At 36.6% G+C, this 14,852-nt stretch overlaps 1 protein-coding gene across 2 annotated transcripts; it reads left to right on the top strand.

The window, feature by feature from the left end:
* The first annotated feature begins 12,030 nt into the window (after positions 1 to 12,030).
* On the top strand, positions 12,031 to 14,133 carry LOC112178735 (transcription factor CSA). Of its 2 annotated transcripts, none has more exons than XM_024316938.2 (3): positions 12,031 to 12,805; positions 12,881 to 13,363; positions 13,482 to 14,133. In XM_024316938.2, exons 1-3 carry the CDS (start codon positions 12,463 to 12,465, stop codon positions 13,676 to 13,678), a joined length of 1,023 nt encoding a protein of 340 aa, XP_024172706.1. In that variant the 5' UTR covers positions 12,031 to 12,462; the 3' UTR covers positions 13,679 to 14,133. The 2 variants fall into 2 exon arrangements, with proteins under 2 accessions (XP_024172706.1, XP_024172707.1); XM_024316939.2 differs by having other exon boundaries at positions 12,036 to 12,805; positions 13,488 to 14,130.
* The last annotated feature ends 719 nt before the right edge of the window (positions 14,134 to 14,852 follow it).

Below are 14,852 nucleotides of genomic sequence, written 5' to 3'. Positions count from 1 at the left end.
CGACAACCTGAAATTGTGGTGGTGGCCTACTAGGTGGTGGCCTGATCTCCAGATGTCTCGACATGACAAAGCTGTCCCAGGTTATGGTAGTAGTAGCGATGCAGTCTTGCTGCAAGAGACCTCTCAGGCATGGATGAGCGGCTGAGTTTGGCTAGAGCTGCTGGTAAAAGTTATGTTTGAAGTGATGTTTGGCGGGGCTTGACGAGAGTCTCCGGAGAAGTCAGAGCTGATGGAGACAAGCTGGGTGTCCAAATCAATTCCGATGATGGTTGGCTGGTGGTGTCAGGGGGTTGGGCTAGTTTTTGGCAGTGATCCAATACCCCGTGCGACTGGCGGGGTGACTGCCAGTGACAGTGAAGTCAGGGACTGTGGCAGCGATGCTGTTACCTTAGTGATATTGGGTTTGGACCCTATTTGGCTAGCTAGGTCAAACTATTGGACCTATGCTTGTGACTCTTGGAAATAGGCTCATATGTGTTATTATGGGCCAGAAAAGGAAGATGAACGAAGCAAGTAATGGGCTTGGGCTCTTCATTAACGAAGCATCTGAGTCCATTCGGGTCTTCAAAAGTTTGAACAGTTGTGGGGCCAGCTTCACTTTGTTGTTAGGGCCAATCTGTCACACCCCGATTTTTAAACATAAATAAAAATCGATATATAATCTCATAATTATACATGCGTGATGGTTCAGTCATCAATACAAAATACCTGGAAAACTTTTTCCTTTTAAACCAAGTACATATTGATGCCATGAACCCACTATGTCAATACAGACTCGCTCCGCAGAGTCAAATATTACACAAGTTTATGAATTAAATTGCCACAACAAAATAATAAGTAAATGCTCCTCATCGCTACTACAACGGAAGTCTTTTCAACGGTAAAGTCACAAAATTGGCTTCATACCGTATAGCTATAAGCACGCGATCTCAGCTTCAGCCACGATTATCCTGACCTGTAGGATTAACCCATACACCATTGAATAGTGCATCGGGTTGCCACACAATAAACCAGGTAAGCTTATGAAAGGTCGTATGAGTAACTCAAGACACACACGCACAACTCACCTAACAAGGAAAACCTATCAACTCATGAAAAAGGAACACACACCCTATTTTCCTAAAACAACACATTCTTTTCCCAAAAGAAAACAACACAAGCCACTCCGTGACACAAAAATCATATTAATTGAAACTCTAACAATTTAAATATGATACACAAGTCCACCCCAGATGTTTGATCTTGAGCATTGGACAAATTATCGTTTTAGGGCTTCGATTTCATTAACGTGAATTTAGTTTCGATTCTCGAGAAAAGTTATTCATGATATTAATTTGTTCAAGACAACGTGTAGATCGAGTTTGAGGATGAAATTGTCGAACGGACGTCATAGCGTAAACCTGTGAGTGGACATTTGATTTTAAATTAACTGTGCATGCAGTATATTATTATTTTTTCAATTGAGGTTTAATTTATGATTTGAATTATTGAGTTTTATGATTTTATGAGCTTTGGTTAATGAGATTTATTTATGATTTACAAGATTAGTATCGAAATTCCTTTCCGAACACTTTTATTAATTATCGAGCTATTTGAATTATGAGTTATTGAGAAATGGTTTTCGGAAAGTGGTTGATTAAGAAAAATATTATGAGAATTATTGATTTATCTTTTGAATATTAATATTGGCTTTGAATTTATATTGAGTTTTGGAGTTGATTTCACTATGAGAATTATTGAGCTTTCGAGGATTCCTTTCGGTAAATTGAGATTCATACAGTATATTTTCAAGATGATTTACCGTATGTTTTGATGATTATATTTGTGTATGATCGATTTCTCGAGAGTCCACGGATCATGTCTTCAACGATTTATTATTGATTTGCTGAGTTTCTTTTTCGAAAGCATTTATTAACGAGATTGATTTTAGTTATTCGAGGAGGTAAATATGTTAGCACATGCATGCATTACCTGGTCGGCAGTACCCTTCAGGTAATAGTCTAGTCGGCAATACCCTCTAGAATATAATTTCGGTCGGCATGACCCTCTGATGCGTCATCTGGTCTGTAGTACCCACCAGATGGCATGAGGTAGTTAGTTGGCAATACCCTCTAACTATCTATGGTTAGTCGGCAGTACTCTCTAGCCATCACCTCCTCATCCGTCGGCAGTACCCTCCGATACGTCCTTGGTCGGCAGTCCCCTCTAGGTGGCATGAGATGACTAGTCGGCAGTTCCCTCTAGTCATCGCCTATTTTATGATACGAGTATTTTAATGAGATTTCGAGAAGTTTTTCAAGATGCTTTACAATAGGTGTTTAAGATTTATAGTATGATTTGAGATATCATTATATCTTGAGATATATGAGATTTATGAAAGAATTTTGAGATACTTAAGTATATGAATATTTTAATAAGATTTTGAGACGGTTTTCGATATGATTTACAGTACATTTTGAGATGGCAGAAAAGATGAGGCTTAAGAGTTTTTCACGAGATTCTACTGCATGCTTGGTTTTTAAGATAATAAAATGGGAAAACATTAAATCTTCTTTTATTTCCATTGAAATAATTTATTTTCTGTTCACTCACTCTAACCGTTTTTCAAATGTTTTTCCTTGTGCTTTTCGGTTTCTCGTGCCCAGTATACATATAGGTTGAGATCGAGCATGCGTAGACGTCAAGGCATAGTGTTCATCCGCTTCCGACTTCCTGTGGGTTAAGTGTTTGACCTACTTGTACTTTATTTCAATTCACTGTTTAGATTGCTTTGATAACCATCTTTCAATTGTGTTATAAGAAAGATAGTTTGGTATTTAAGATTTGAGTTTCAGATTTGTTTTATGTTATTTGTTGGGAAATTGATTATGAATTGTGGGGAGCAGGTAGGCTACAGGAGATGAGGATGGTTTTGATTACTAAGGAGTGTTATAATGTTTTTACAGTTTTTTGGTAGTCCACTTTTAGAGGAAGTTCAGTCAAATTTTTTGTAGAATTTCTTCTAAGGTAGGCCCCGCAGGACCACTTCGGATTTCAGGGTGAAATCTAGGGCAGGTCCTGTCAACGAGTTGTGCTTTCATTGATAATAGGAGCCTCTTTATATACAGGATTACAAGCATAAAATCAGAGTTTTATAAGAAAACATAATCGTACAATGATTTGGATATCTTTGAGAATATCTGTAAAACTAACCTTATTACAACTCAGATAAGTAACTAGAGTTTGAGACAGACACACAATTCAGATATACTTGAACAATTTTAATTTTTTTTTTTCAGATTTATCTTTTCATGGTTGGACTAAAACGCCCTCAATTTTAACACCTAGTGGTGAAACATTGCTAAAGTTGAGTGACTAAAGTTATATTATTTAAAAGTCAGTGACCAAAGTATCAAACATGTCAAAATTGAGTGACTATTTGTGATAGGGTAAATTCCTTCTATGGTACCTGAGGTATTGCTACTTGGACAGTTTGATACCTGATGTATTAAAGGGGACAGTTTGGTACTTGAAGTTAGACTCCGTTTGACACTTTGGTACTTCTGTTAATTTTTATGTTAAATGTAAGGATAAAATTGACATTTAGAATATATGTATAAAAATATAATAAAAAAACATGAGTTTGTGGGTTGATTAACTTGATTTTCTTCATAATTTTATAGGTATGAATTAATGCTTATGGGTTATGTTGAAGGTGAAATATTCGAATTTTATGTTTAAGAAATATAGTAATCATATAGTGAACACCCATGAGAGTACTCCATTGAAACTAGTCGCGTACAACTAAATTTTTTTTAAGGGTGCGGCTATTGCCACCCTACCATTTTCTTTGTTCACCCTACAAATATTTGAATTATTGAAAGACTATATTACCCAAATGCAAAATGACTAATAAGTACACTAATTTTCTAAAATTTAAATCTTTAAGGAAAACTAAATACATAACTAATTAAATACAAAATTCTGATAACGTTAATCTTCACCTTCTCCATCCAAATTTCAATTTATTACAATTTTGTTTTTTATCTTTTTGTTGCGTCCTCATCGTTAATTTGTTATTCAATTCACAAAACCATTAGTGTTAACTTCATCAAAATCTTTATAATACTTTTAGAAACACCGAAAGTAAAAAATTTAAAACACGAAAAAAAACCAATATTTTTTTCATTGCTCATAGTAGCACTTACTAATTTTTTAATATGGATTGAAATAAACGAACATTGAAACTGAATGGAAAAAATAAAAAAATAGAAGTAAATCAAATTATGATTTTATAAGGAAATTTTAATATATTTTAGGACGTCTTTTTAATTGATATAAATTAAATGAGAAATTTTCGTTAAACAAAATTTTTTTTTATATGATGGAGGATATTCTTAGAAAGAGAAATGGGTTGGATAAGTAAATCTAATAATTGTAATTAAATTGTAGGGTGTAATGAGCAAGTAGGGTGAACAAAGAAAATTGTAGGGTGGCAATAGCCTCACCCTTTTTTTAAACATAAAATTCAATTATGTCAACTTTAACATAACCCAAAAGTATTAATTCATTTTCATTTTCTCCTAAATGACCCAAAAAATGATGAAGACCTAAAATAATACCAAATAATATCATCGCATTGTGTTTATGAAGAGGAGGAAAAATCCAAGTTTTGGAGGAAAAATCAGTGGATTCATAGAGAATAGTACAAAATAAATATCTGAAAAATATCTGATTATTATATTTCTTTGACATAAAATTCGAATATTTCACCTTCAACATAACTCATAAACATTAATTCATACCTATAAAATTATGAAGAACGGCAATCAACCCACAAACTCATGTTTTTTTTATTATGTTTTTATATATATATATATTCTAAATGTCAATATTATCCCTATATTTAACAGAAAAATTAACAGAAGTACCAAAGTGTCAAACAGAGTCTAACTTCAAGTACCAAACTGTCCCCTTTAATACATCGGGTATTAAACTGTCCAAGTAGCAATACCTCAGATACCATAGGAGGAATTTACCCATTTGTGATATTCTTCTTTCCCATAATATATATAAAAAAATTAAAAAAAAACTAAAGTGACTGAAAATAGAAAATGATGATCGGAGTGGGCCTGGAAAGCTAAATAATGATGATGAAGGAGTTAGCTCGGTCGTCGAGGCCGCACGACTGCATTTCACAAAGGGCATTACCGTCCTTCCGAATTCCCCACGTAACTTTCGCTCAACAACTCTCTGCACCGCGGGGACCCACTTTCCCCCCATTATCTTCCTAGATTTCGTTGCCCTTGACCCTTCACGTGTAACCCTGCAGGAATCCATCCGCACGTGCAACCTACCCAACCCACGAGGCAAAACACCAAAACGGTTTTGGGAACAAGACAAAACGGCCATTTTGCAATCGACAAAAATAAACCTAAACTACTGCGTGTACGTTACAAACTAAAGAAAATGAAACGATGCCCACTACCATTAATACTAGCTTTGTGAGCCTAAAATCTTATCATTTTCTTTACAGACTGTTAAAAATTTAATTATTTATTGCAAAACTCTTCTAGTGAGTGATTAGCTATCGTAAAGTATAGCTTATGAGACCAATTTTGTGACCCAATATTGACCTCTTGATTGTTGAGTTCTTAAGACTCCATTAATAAATTACTTCTATGAATTTTTATTCAAATTGATAATCTGTCTAACTCGAATATGTTTATGTTCATAATAATAAATCACAATTATGAATACATTTACGACCATCAATTTAGCTAAAAATTTACATGAATAATATATTTTTAAAGACTTAAAAACTCAACGATCAAAATGATCCCTTAGAGCAAGTGCAGCGGTCTCGGTTTGACCGGGCAAAAGAAGGGAATGATGATGTGGTGACCGGGCTAAGGAGAAAAAGGGCTTCCACCGGCCCAAGCTTGACCGGGCAAGGCTTGCCCTTCCATGCCCAAAGCCAAAAAAAGGGGCAAGCCCGTGACTAATTCCATGACCCAGTCTGCCTAGCTGCCAGCTCGGCCCGAGGAACCCACATGGCTGATGTCACCCACTAACGCGTAGAGAGAGACGCGCCAGAAGAGTGAGTGGAACGCACTGACGACGCAGAGCGAGCAGCAATGCGTGTGACGCAGTTTTTTGTCGCTTAGCGACAGACGGGGGGCTGGGCATCGCCAAGTGGAAACGAGCCGTTGGCTGAACAGAAATTTTGAATCCAACGATCTTTTAATCTGGGCCGCTGGTTTCAATTAAGAGGAGGATCTGACGGCAATGAAATTAATATGTGTTTAGGTAAACGGTAAGGAAAAAAATTGTAAAAATTTACCTATAAATACCTACAATTTTTTCTAACATCTCACACCCAAAAAAATATATTTCATAGTTACACTTCCTCCTCTTGCTATTGCTTTCATATTCCAAATTTTTTTTGTTTTCCAATATGGCCAAACAAAGGAGAAACACACGGGAAGTGGCCGAATAAGAGGAGAGACCTCAAAGTGAAGAAGATAATACCGAAGAGAAAATTAAAATCACACTGACATAAAAAACAAAGACATTAGCTAAATTAAAAGCACACCAAAATATTAGAAAAATAGTAAATTGCATAATTATGACATTAATTATCCATAAATCTCCATTATTATCATCAAATATATTTTTATTTTTTTTAAAAAAAAAGTCAATGAACAGTAAAAAAAATGAACAGTCTTGACCAGTCAAGAAAAAAATGGGTGGAAACTCATGTCCAGTGACAGTAAATAGTAACTTAACTGGTTGAATTCTTGATTTCTCGACTTTACCTTTTCTTAATTACTGGTGAACTTGCTCTTAATAGCCAAAAAAAAAAAAAACAAAGACATTTATTCCAGTATCTGTTAAATAAAAAAAAAACGAAACGGCAGCGGGTTCTGCTGTCAATCTCTTTCTTCTGTTACGAGATCTGATATATTTTCTTTCTTTCACCTGCTTTTCACTTTTCTTGTCTCTTTTCTTTTTGATGAATGTTTTTCACTTTTCAGTGGGGGAATAATGTAATCATGGCTGGGCTTTTTTGGTAAATTCAAGGTAAATGCAACTTTCTCTGGCTTTGAGACTTGAGAGCCCCTCGCCCCTTAGGCGGTGGAAAAGTACACCCTGCAATTAACATTTCCTAGTTTTGATTTACGTTACATTAATATATTTTGTTCAAATTGACCTGTTTTCTCCTTTTTTATTTTTTATTTTTTATTTAGAGAACTTTAAACAAATGTTTTGACATGACATGCACTTTAAACTAGACAAACCGTACAAATGACATTAATATATATATATATATATATATATATTTTTTTTTTTTTGTCTCCTGCCTACTTGGGTTGGGCTTTGGTGGATATTGTTTAACTGGTTGCCAGACCCAGAGTTCAGCAACTGACGTTGTGCCGGAAGGATCAGCCGCTGAAAAATTTAGGGTTTTTTACTTCAACAGTGTCTGAACTCTTCGAGGACTTTTGAAATGATACCTGAACTTTCAAAGTTATCAATGTGATACCTGAACTCATTTTTCATATCAACATCATACCTGTGGTCAATTTCCGTCACAGAACCGCTAACTATGACCACGTGCCCAGCACGTGAGGCACAAAATAAGGGTAAAAATGACCTTTCTCACTTCCTTTAGTTCTTCACGGGATTTTTTACTTCAACAGTGTCTGAACTCTTCAGGGACTTTTGAAATGATACCTGAACTTTCAAAGTTATCAATGTGATACCTGGACTAATTTTTTCGTATTAACGTCGTACCTGCGGTCGATTTCGGTCGCAGAACCGTTAACTATGACCACGTGCCCAGCACGTGAGGCACTTAATGAGGTTAAAAGACTAATTTACCCTCAAAAGTATTGTTTTTTATGTTTTTTTCTTTTTTTCTTTCTTGTTTTTCTTTTTCGACATCTTATTCCCTCTGATTTGTCCCCTCCATTTGGAAGCCATGGCCGCAAATCAGATCTCACCTTCTCTCTCAACCACCCAACCCTTTCCAAGCACTACTTGACTACAACCACATTGAACTCAGCTAGATCGATATGGCTACCTTGCAAAAATTCAAACTCCTCACCACTCGATGCCCCGTCGTCGCCTGAAGCCCCATGCGCAGCCTATCCGCCAGCCCCGTCATCCACCTCCGCCGTCGTAAAACCCTCAGATTGTTCCTCACCCGCCCGACCGCCGCCGATTGCCTCGCCGGAGTACCTCGTCCGATGCTCCCACTAAGTACTGATATTACAGCCGCGAATAACCAAATGCCAGTTCTTTTTTGGACAAATTGATTAGAAGCTGGAATCAGTGAAATGATCATTGCCCCATTGTTCGATAAATCATATACAGATAGATATAGTTATACACATACACGCAGTCGTGGAAAAATCAGTTTTGGGTTTTCTCCCATTATCACCATCCTTCGCCTTTTCGCCACTGTTGAGAGATAAAGAGAGTTGTAGAGAAAGACTCTCAGTCTCCTTCACTTTTGTAGATTTTGATTCAATTACAAAGACATGGACTATTTTTGAAATTCATGAACTTATGTTGTGATGTTAGTTGCGATGAGGAAGCTGAGTGCCACGACGGTGTGGCCCGCCTCCGTCATATCTCCGGCAAACTGCACAAGAAGGACTGGATTGCTGCCGGCCATATTCTCTCTCTCTCTCTCTCTGATCCCTCTGTCTGAAATCTCCAGTAAATTCCAAGTCTCAGATCTGGAGGCCAAGAGTCGTGAAACCGTCTACACCGCTCCGGCCTGCAATAAATTCAGAGAAGCAAAGCTATCGTGCAAGTTGTGCTTGGAGAACTCTGACGAGATGGAGTCCCCGGCAGTGTCCGTCCATCAGAGAATTGGATTCAAGTTTTGCTTTGGGTTTTGCATTTTGCTAGGAAATGTCATCATCCCATCTGATTGCATTTTGCAGATGAAAAAGGAAATAGAAATGGAGAAGAAGAACTGAAGGTACGACGGGTCTCATGAAGAACAAAGGGAAGTGGGATAGGTCATTTTTACCCTTATTTTGTGCTTCACGTGCTGGGCACGTGGTCATAGTTAACGATTCTGTGACTGAAATCGACCGCAGGTACGACGTTGATACGAAAAATAAGTTCAGGTATCACATTGATAACTTTGAAAGTTCAGGTATCATTTCAAAAGTCCTCGAAGAGTTCAGACACTGTTGAAGTATATACTTTTGAGGGTAAATTAGTCTTTTACCCTTATTTTGTGCCTCACGTGCTGGGCACGTGGTCATAGTTAGCGGTTCTGTGACGGAAATTGACCACAGGTATGATGTTGATATGAAAAAATGAGTTCAGGTATCACATTGATAACTTTGAAAGTTCAGGTATCATTTCAAAAGTCCTCGAATAGTTCAGACACTGTTGAAGTAAAAAACCCAAAAATTTAATAATGACGACAACTTAGTAGAAGATGGTTACTCGTGCTTAGTTCTTAATATTCTGCCGTTAATAAAGCAATTTATTTATTTTATTGCCTCTGTATTTAGGTATCGATGAGAACAATATGTATATTCCGCTTAGTTTAGAACCCATATATCATGCCGTTAGGCTAGTTCTGTTTAGTTTGGTCGATCACCATCCATCTTAGTGCTGCAATATAATTAAAATTGATGTCCCTCTCCTACACAGTGATCTTTTTGTCTATTATTTCATGCTCTTTTTCTGTTTTCTTTGGGTGACAGATGACCTTTAATTTGTTGCATGCAATATTGCTTGAACGAACCATATATATATATATATATAGTGTTAAAACTTTTGACCCCTAGGATCTCCCACAAGTCACAATTATACAGTTAACCAACAAAGTGGCCAACACAATTTCCTTTTGAAATGTCCCAGAAAGCGACCCCCATTTGAAAATAAAATCAAGTTCGTTATATTCCATAGTCGATCAAGCTCTATGTTAGTGTATGTCTTTCCTTTTAGGGAGTCTCCATCACAAACACGTACATCTAGGTCGTTATTTTCAATCTCTCAGTCTCACACCGGTTGGCAAGCCAAGGTGATACAACGACATGCACCTAAACAGACCCATATGTGAGGATTCTGATCACCCCGGTCTACCATTACTGCGGATTTGAGGGAGACTCTAAATGACTTCGAGGTGACCGTTGCTAAAAGCATGATAGATCCACTGACCATCGAACCAAATGCAGCCATTCTCATCAAAATCAACCATTAAAAAATTATAAGTCAATCTTATTCGAATGTGAAGAACTCTCTTGAAATTGGTAAGAGATCCAACTAAAACTCGTTAACATGCATTTTGTTGGAGAGTGAAGATCACAGTTTAGGAAAGTGATAAGATAAAATATAACTTATAAGTAGGTGGCTTGTTTTCTATTGTACAAAACTTTTCAAATTAAATTCCAAAATTGAATCGGTGCGGTAGTAAGCCACTGGTCATGCTTGCCGCTGTTTAATATAGTATCAATGTGGGTTTCTTTTCAGTCACATCCTAAGCCCGCATAACCGAGCTCAAAACTCAAAACGAATGTCTGGACCTTTGAAGAGATGTGGTGACTTCAGTGAACAAAATAACACATCTACACTGAATTGATGCCCATAGCATAAAAGCATCGCTGAAGACCCAAAGCCAGGCAACTAGAATTCCAAATCCTTTTTTTTTTTTTTGTAAGTAAGATCATTGTTGTAAATATATATATATATATATATATATATATAGCCAAGTAAATACTCATTAGGCATGTCTTTATGATGTAAACTCTAACTCTTATATAAAAAAAGGTCTAATGAGAATGAAATATAGACTTCTACCTCCCTCATATATTATTTCTCTCTATTCTCTCTCTATTGTTCTCTACTTTATAGCATGTTATCAACATACTTTGCTCTATATATAATTTTTCTTTTGGCTAATTTCATTTTACATCCCTCACCTTTACACTTTAAATTGTCCCAATACTTTTAATTTCATCATGTGTACCCATTTGTTCTCCAATTTAATCAATCTTATCCAATTATTAGATTTTCCGTCAATTGTTTTGTAAAAATGCGGCTCTATTGGGCTATCTTGTTGGATGATGGTTCACTTACATGAAATGTAAAATTAAATCATAAGTGACGTTTGAAAATATATTACCCAATAGTTGGCAAAAAAAGCTAAGGATTGGACAAGATTGATTGAAATGATAAGTACAGGGCAATCGTGATTAAACTAAAAGTGTAGGAACACAAGTGATTTACAGTATAAAGATCCAAAAGGTAAAATGAAATTTGCCCTTATTTTTATAAACTCTAGAATGATCTAAGAGTTTTTTATTCAACCTAGTTGCCAACTCCTATATAAAAATGTCTAATGAGAATGAAACGACTCCTACCTCTGTCATATATTCTGTCTCTCTAATTTCTCTATTATTTTTTTGTTTAATGAGGCAACATTAAGCCCGTCCACCACCATATTATTAGTGAACATTCAGGAGGGAGAGGTGTAAATAGTATATATAAGTGGTTGTCTACATAAATACCTATTAGTTATATTTTATAGTGTAAACCCTACGAATAATGAGAATAAATCACAGATTTCTACCTCCCTCATGTTTCTGTCTTCCTGTTTTATCTACATTATTACAATCATTTATTTTTTCCCAAATGAAGCACTTTGTTTACGCAGTTAGGCTTTACTACTAGGTACTTGCACTATCCATAACTGTGATCAAAATTTTGGAATGCACAAAACCTTAATTTTGAAATATAGAATATAGCATCGTATTCCATTGAGTGAAACCGACATGCATAGTTCAAAATGGGAACAGAAAATATAATAGAATAACAAGTAGGAATTGAAAACTGAAGTGGTGCAAAAATAAATTAGACGATTATAATATTAAACAAATGATATTCAGTTATGGGAACCAAGAGGTGATGCGCATAAAAGTAAGACTCTGTTCCGTGAAAATTTCCGTTATTTGAAAAAAGCAGAGAAACGATTCGCAAATGGACAAACAGATTCTGGTTTTCCCCAAAGCCCGAGGAAGAACGAGACAAGCTATTCACACAAAACAAAGCAACCAACAAAGACCAACCCAAAGCATATGTTTTGTTTTCACGTCCCACCACCTTCGCCACCCACACGAGCGGATCTCTATTCAAATGCATCAACTGCACACTCTCTCCTTTCACATTTTCTATAAAGCCCAGATTTTGATCAACTCTTTCCTCTCACTCTCCCTCTTGCCTTTAGACTTGTTGCTCATCATATCTTCCTTCTCTCCCAAAACAAAATCCATTTTTCTCTAAGCTCTTTCTGTGGTTCACTATAGCTAACCAGTCTTACAGAAAAACCAAAACCCCCTTGTTAACTGTTGCCATTGCACTTATAGTGTCGGCAAGTACCCAGTTTAGTTAGCTTGTTCATGTTGTTTCTTGGGGGTTTGGTTTTTCTGGTGTGGGTGCGTGTGTCAATTAATGGGTCCTCAACAGCATCACCAGATGAGGAGTGACTCTAGTTATCGTCAAGATTTGAACTTTTTCCCATCACAACTGTGTCTCTCAAAAACCACCTTTGGAGTCGTGGCTAATTCGGAAATGGGTTATGGTGTTCATGACAGAAAGAGCACCATGTATCTGAATCTTGTTGGAGATGAATCTGATCATGATGACGTTATACAGACCACCGCTGCTGGCAAAACTAAGCTTTGTGTTAGAGGCCATTGGAGGCCAGCTGAAGACTCCAAACTCAAAGAACTTGTGGCCCAGTTTGGTCCTCAAAACTGGAACTTGATTGCTGAGCATCTTGATGGCAGATCAGGTAATAGCAATAATCAAACTAGTTTCTTGTTTTTAATTTTGGAAATGTATATATGCCGGCTGTTTTCTTGTGTAGGGAAAAGTTGCAGACTGAGGTGGTTTAACCAGCTAGATCCAAGGATCAACAGAAGGGCTTTCAATGAGGAAGAAGAAGAGAGGCTTTTATCTGCTCATAGACTTTATGGCAACAAATGGGCCATGATTGCGAGGCTCTTCCCTGGAAGGACTGATAATGCTGTCAAGAACCATTGGCATGTCATCATGGCTAGAAAGCACAGAGAGCAATCCAACGTTTACAAGAGAAGAAAGCCCTCCTCTAGTTCTCAGCCTATTATTATTCCTCATCATGATCATGATGAAGAAGATGGGACTAAGAATAATGCCTTTAGTGATCGTTCAACGATATCAATCAACACCAGTAATGATGAATCTGGCTCAGCAGCCTCTGCCTCAACATGTACTAATATTTCCCTCACTCCCTCAAACAGACCACTTGTTCCCAGCTTTTTCAAGAACATCAATCCATTTCAGCAACACAAAATCTTTGGATCACAAATGAGTATGTTTCGTTTTCCACTCCGAGTCATAAAATCAAATGCATACTATTTGTTTTTTTTTTTTCTTTCCTAGTAACCTTTTGTTTTAATCAAAATTTTGCTACTTATTGCATATTGTCGTTGCAGAGTCTTGCAGGATCAAGGGCAATGAGAACGGTCAGTCAACAGTTTCAAACTCAGAAACTTCTGGAGATGAATCAGTACTTACCACCTACAGGACCAACAATAATAATGTTTCTTCCATGTCTGGAGAAGATCAAAATGAGAAGACGAGCGTGATGCCATTCATTGATTTCCTTGGAGTAGGCTCTACTTAAAACAGAGAGATTTGGCATATTGTGCAAGAAAGAGCGTAAACCAAATAGGGCACCACCATGGTTTTTTGTGTGATGCAGAAAAACTGGTGCAGTTCAGTCAGCAAAGAGGGTTGGGCATCTCTACAGTCTTGGATGTACAGTTAGTTTCATTGAAAGGTAAAAGGAGAAGAAATCTAGTAGTAAAATAGCTAGCTACGCAATCTAGAACTATGAGTGAAAATTAAGTAGTTATTGGGTAGAAAATAATTCTGAAAACGGCTTTTGGAATTTTGCAAAGCAACAGTCAGTGTCTCAGTGATGAGTCTTGTGTAAATGGGGCAAAGCCTAAGACAGAGTTGCTTCTCGTAAACTACTACTGTGTACTGTATCAAGGATGAACTTGAATCAAATGAATGCAGTGAACCTGCCCGTATTCTTGACCTGTCAAATTGTCAATGTTATTGGCGTGTCACACTGTCATGTGTGTTTTGGTTTCTGTTTCGGTTTTGGAAGTATTGTTAGTAGCCTCACTTATTTGACCATGTTTTGCGGGCTAGCTTTAGCCGAAAAATTAAAGCTAAGGCTCGGATAACTTTAGCCGAGACCAATTCTAGCCGAGGTTTGGCTAACTTTAATTCTATCCGAGGCCCTTGGACAAAGCCTAAATGGCTAGCCCAATCCAACAGAGCATCTCCAACCCAATCCAATGTGGAGTCAAAATGACTCTTTCGTCAAAACTCGCGTCATTTTAACGGAGGATTGAAGGACAAAAGTCATTTTGGCTTCGGTGGAAACCTACGTGAGGCCATCTCCAATCGTGGAGGTTTAAAATAGACCATGGTCTAAAATTTTAGACCTTTGAATGGTACTATTCATCCAAATAGTGAGGTCTATAATTTTTCCAACTCCAATCGTTTGAGATCTAAATTATAGATTTTAATATATTTTATTATTTTTATTTTGTATACTTCAAAATTATAAGTGTTTTCAGTTATATTACTAATTCAAGTATACTTATAATTATTTTTAGAGACAAAAATATAATTTTAATGATTAAAGAAATCTTACTATATTGTTATAAGACTTTTCGAGTCCACGTGTCGATTCACACACAACTCTATAGATTACCGATTAGATTTTTATCTGCACAAATCACTTTTTATCTTTATCGAATCTTATTAAATTTTTGGATAGG

This window comes from Rosa chinensis, chromosome 7 (assembly GCF_002994745.2).
Source record: "Rosa chinensis cultivar Old Blush chromosome 7, RchiOBHm-V2, whole genome shotgun sequence".
NCBI classification, from domain to species: Eukaryota; Viridiplantae; Streptophyta; class Magnoliopsida; order Rosales; family Rosaceae; genus Rosa; species Rosa chinensis.
The sequence above is the reverse complement of the archived record's forward strand: the minus strand, read 5'-3'. Positions and strand labels throughout refer to the sequence as shown.

What these genes read in the sequence shown, in the direction of transcription:
- LOC112178735 (XM_024316938.2), top strand. Translation starts at nt 12,463, where the DNA reads ATGGGTCCTCAACAGCATCACCAGATGAGGAGTGACTCTAGTTATCGT. An exon ending in GCATCTTGATGGCAGATCAG is followed by an intron (nt 12,806 to 12,880) that starts GTAATAGCAATA and finishes TTTCTTGTGTAG; the next exon opens with GGAAAAGTTGCAGACTGAGG. An exon ending in AATCTTTGGATCACAAATGA is followed by an intron (nt 13,364 to 13,481) that starts GTATGTTTCGTT and finishes TGCATATTGTCG; the next exon opens with TTGCAGAGTCTTGCAGGATC.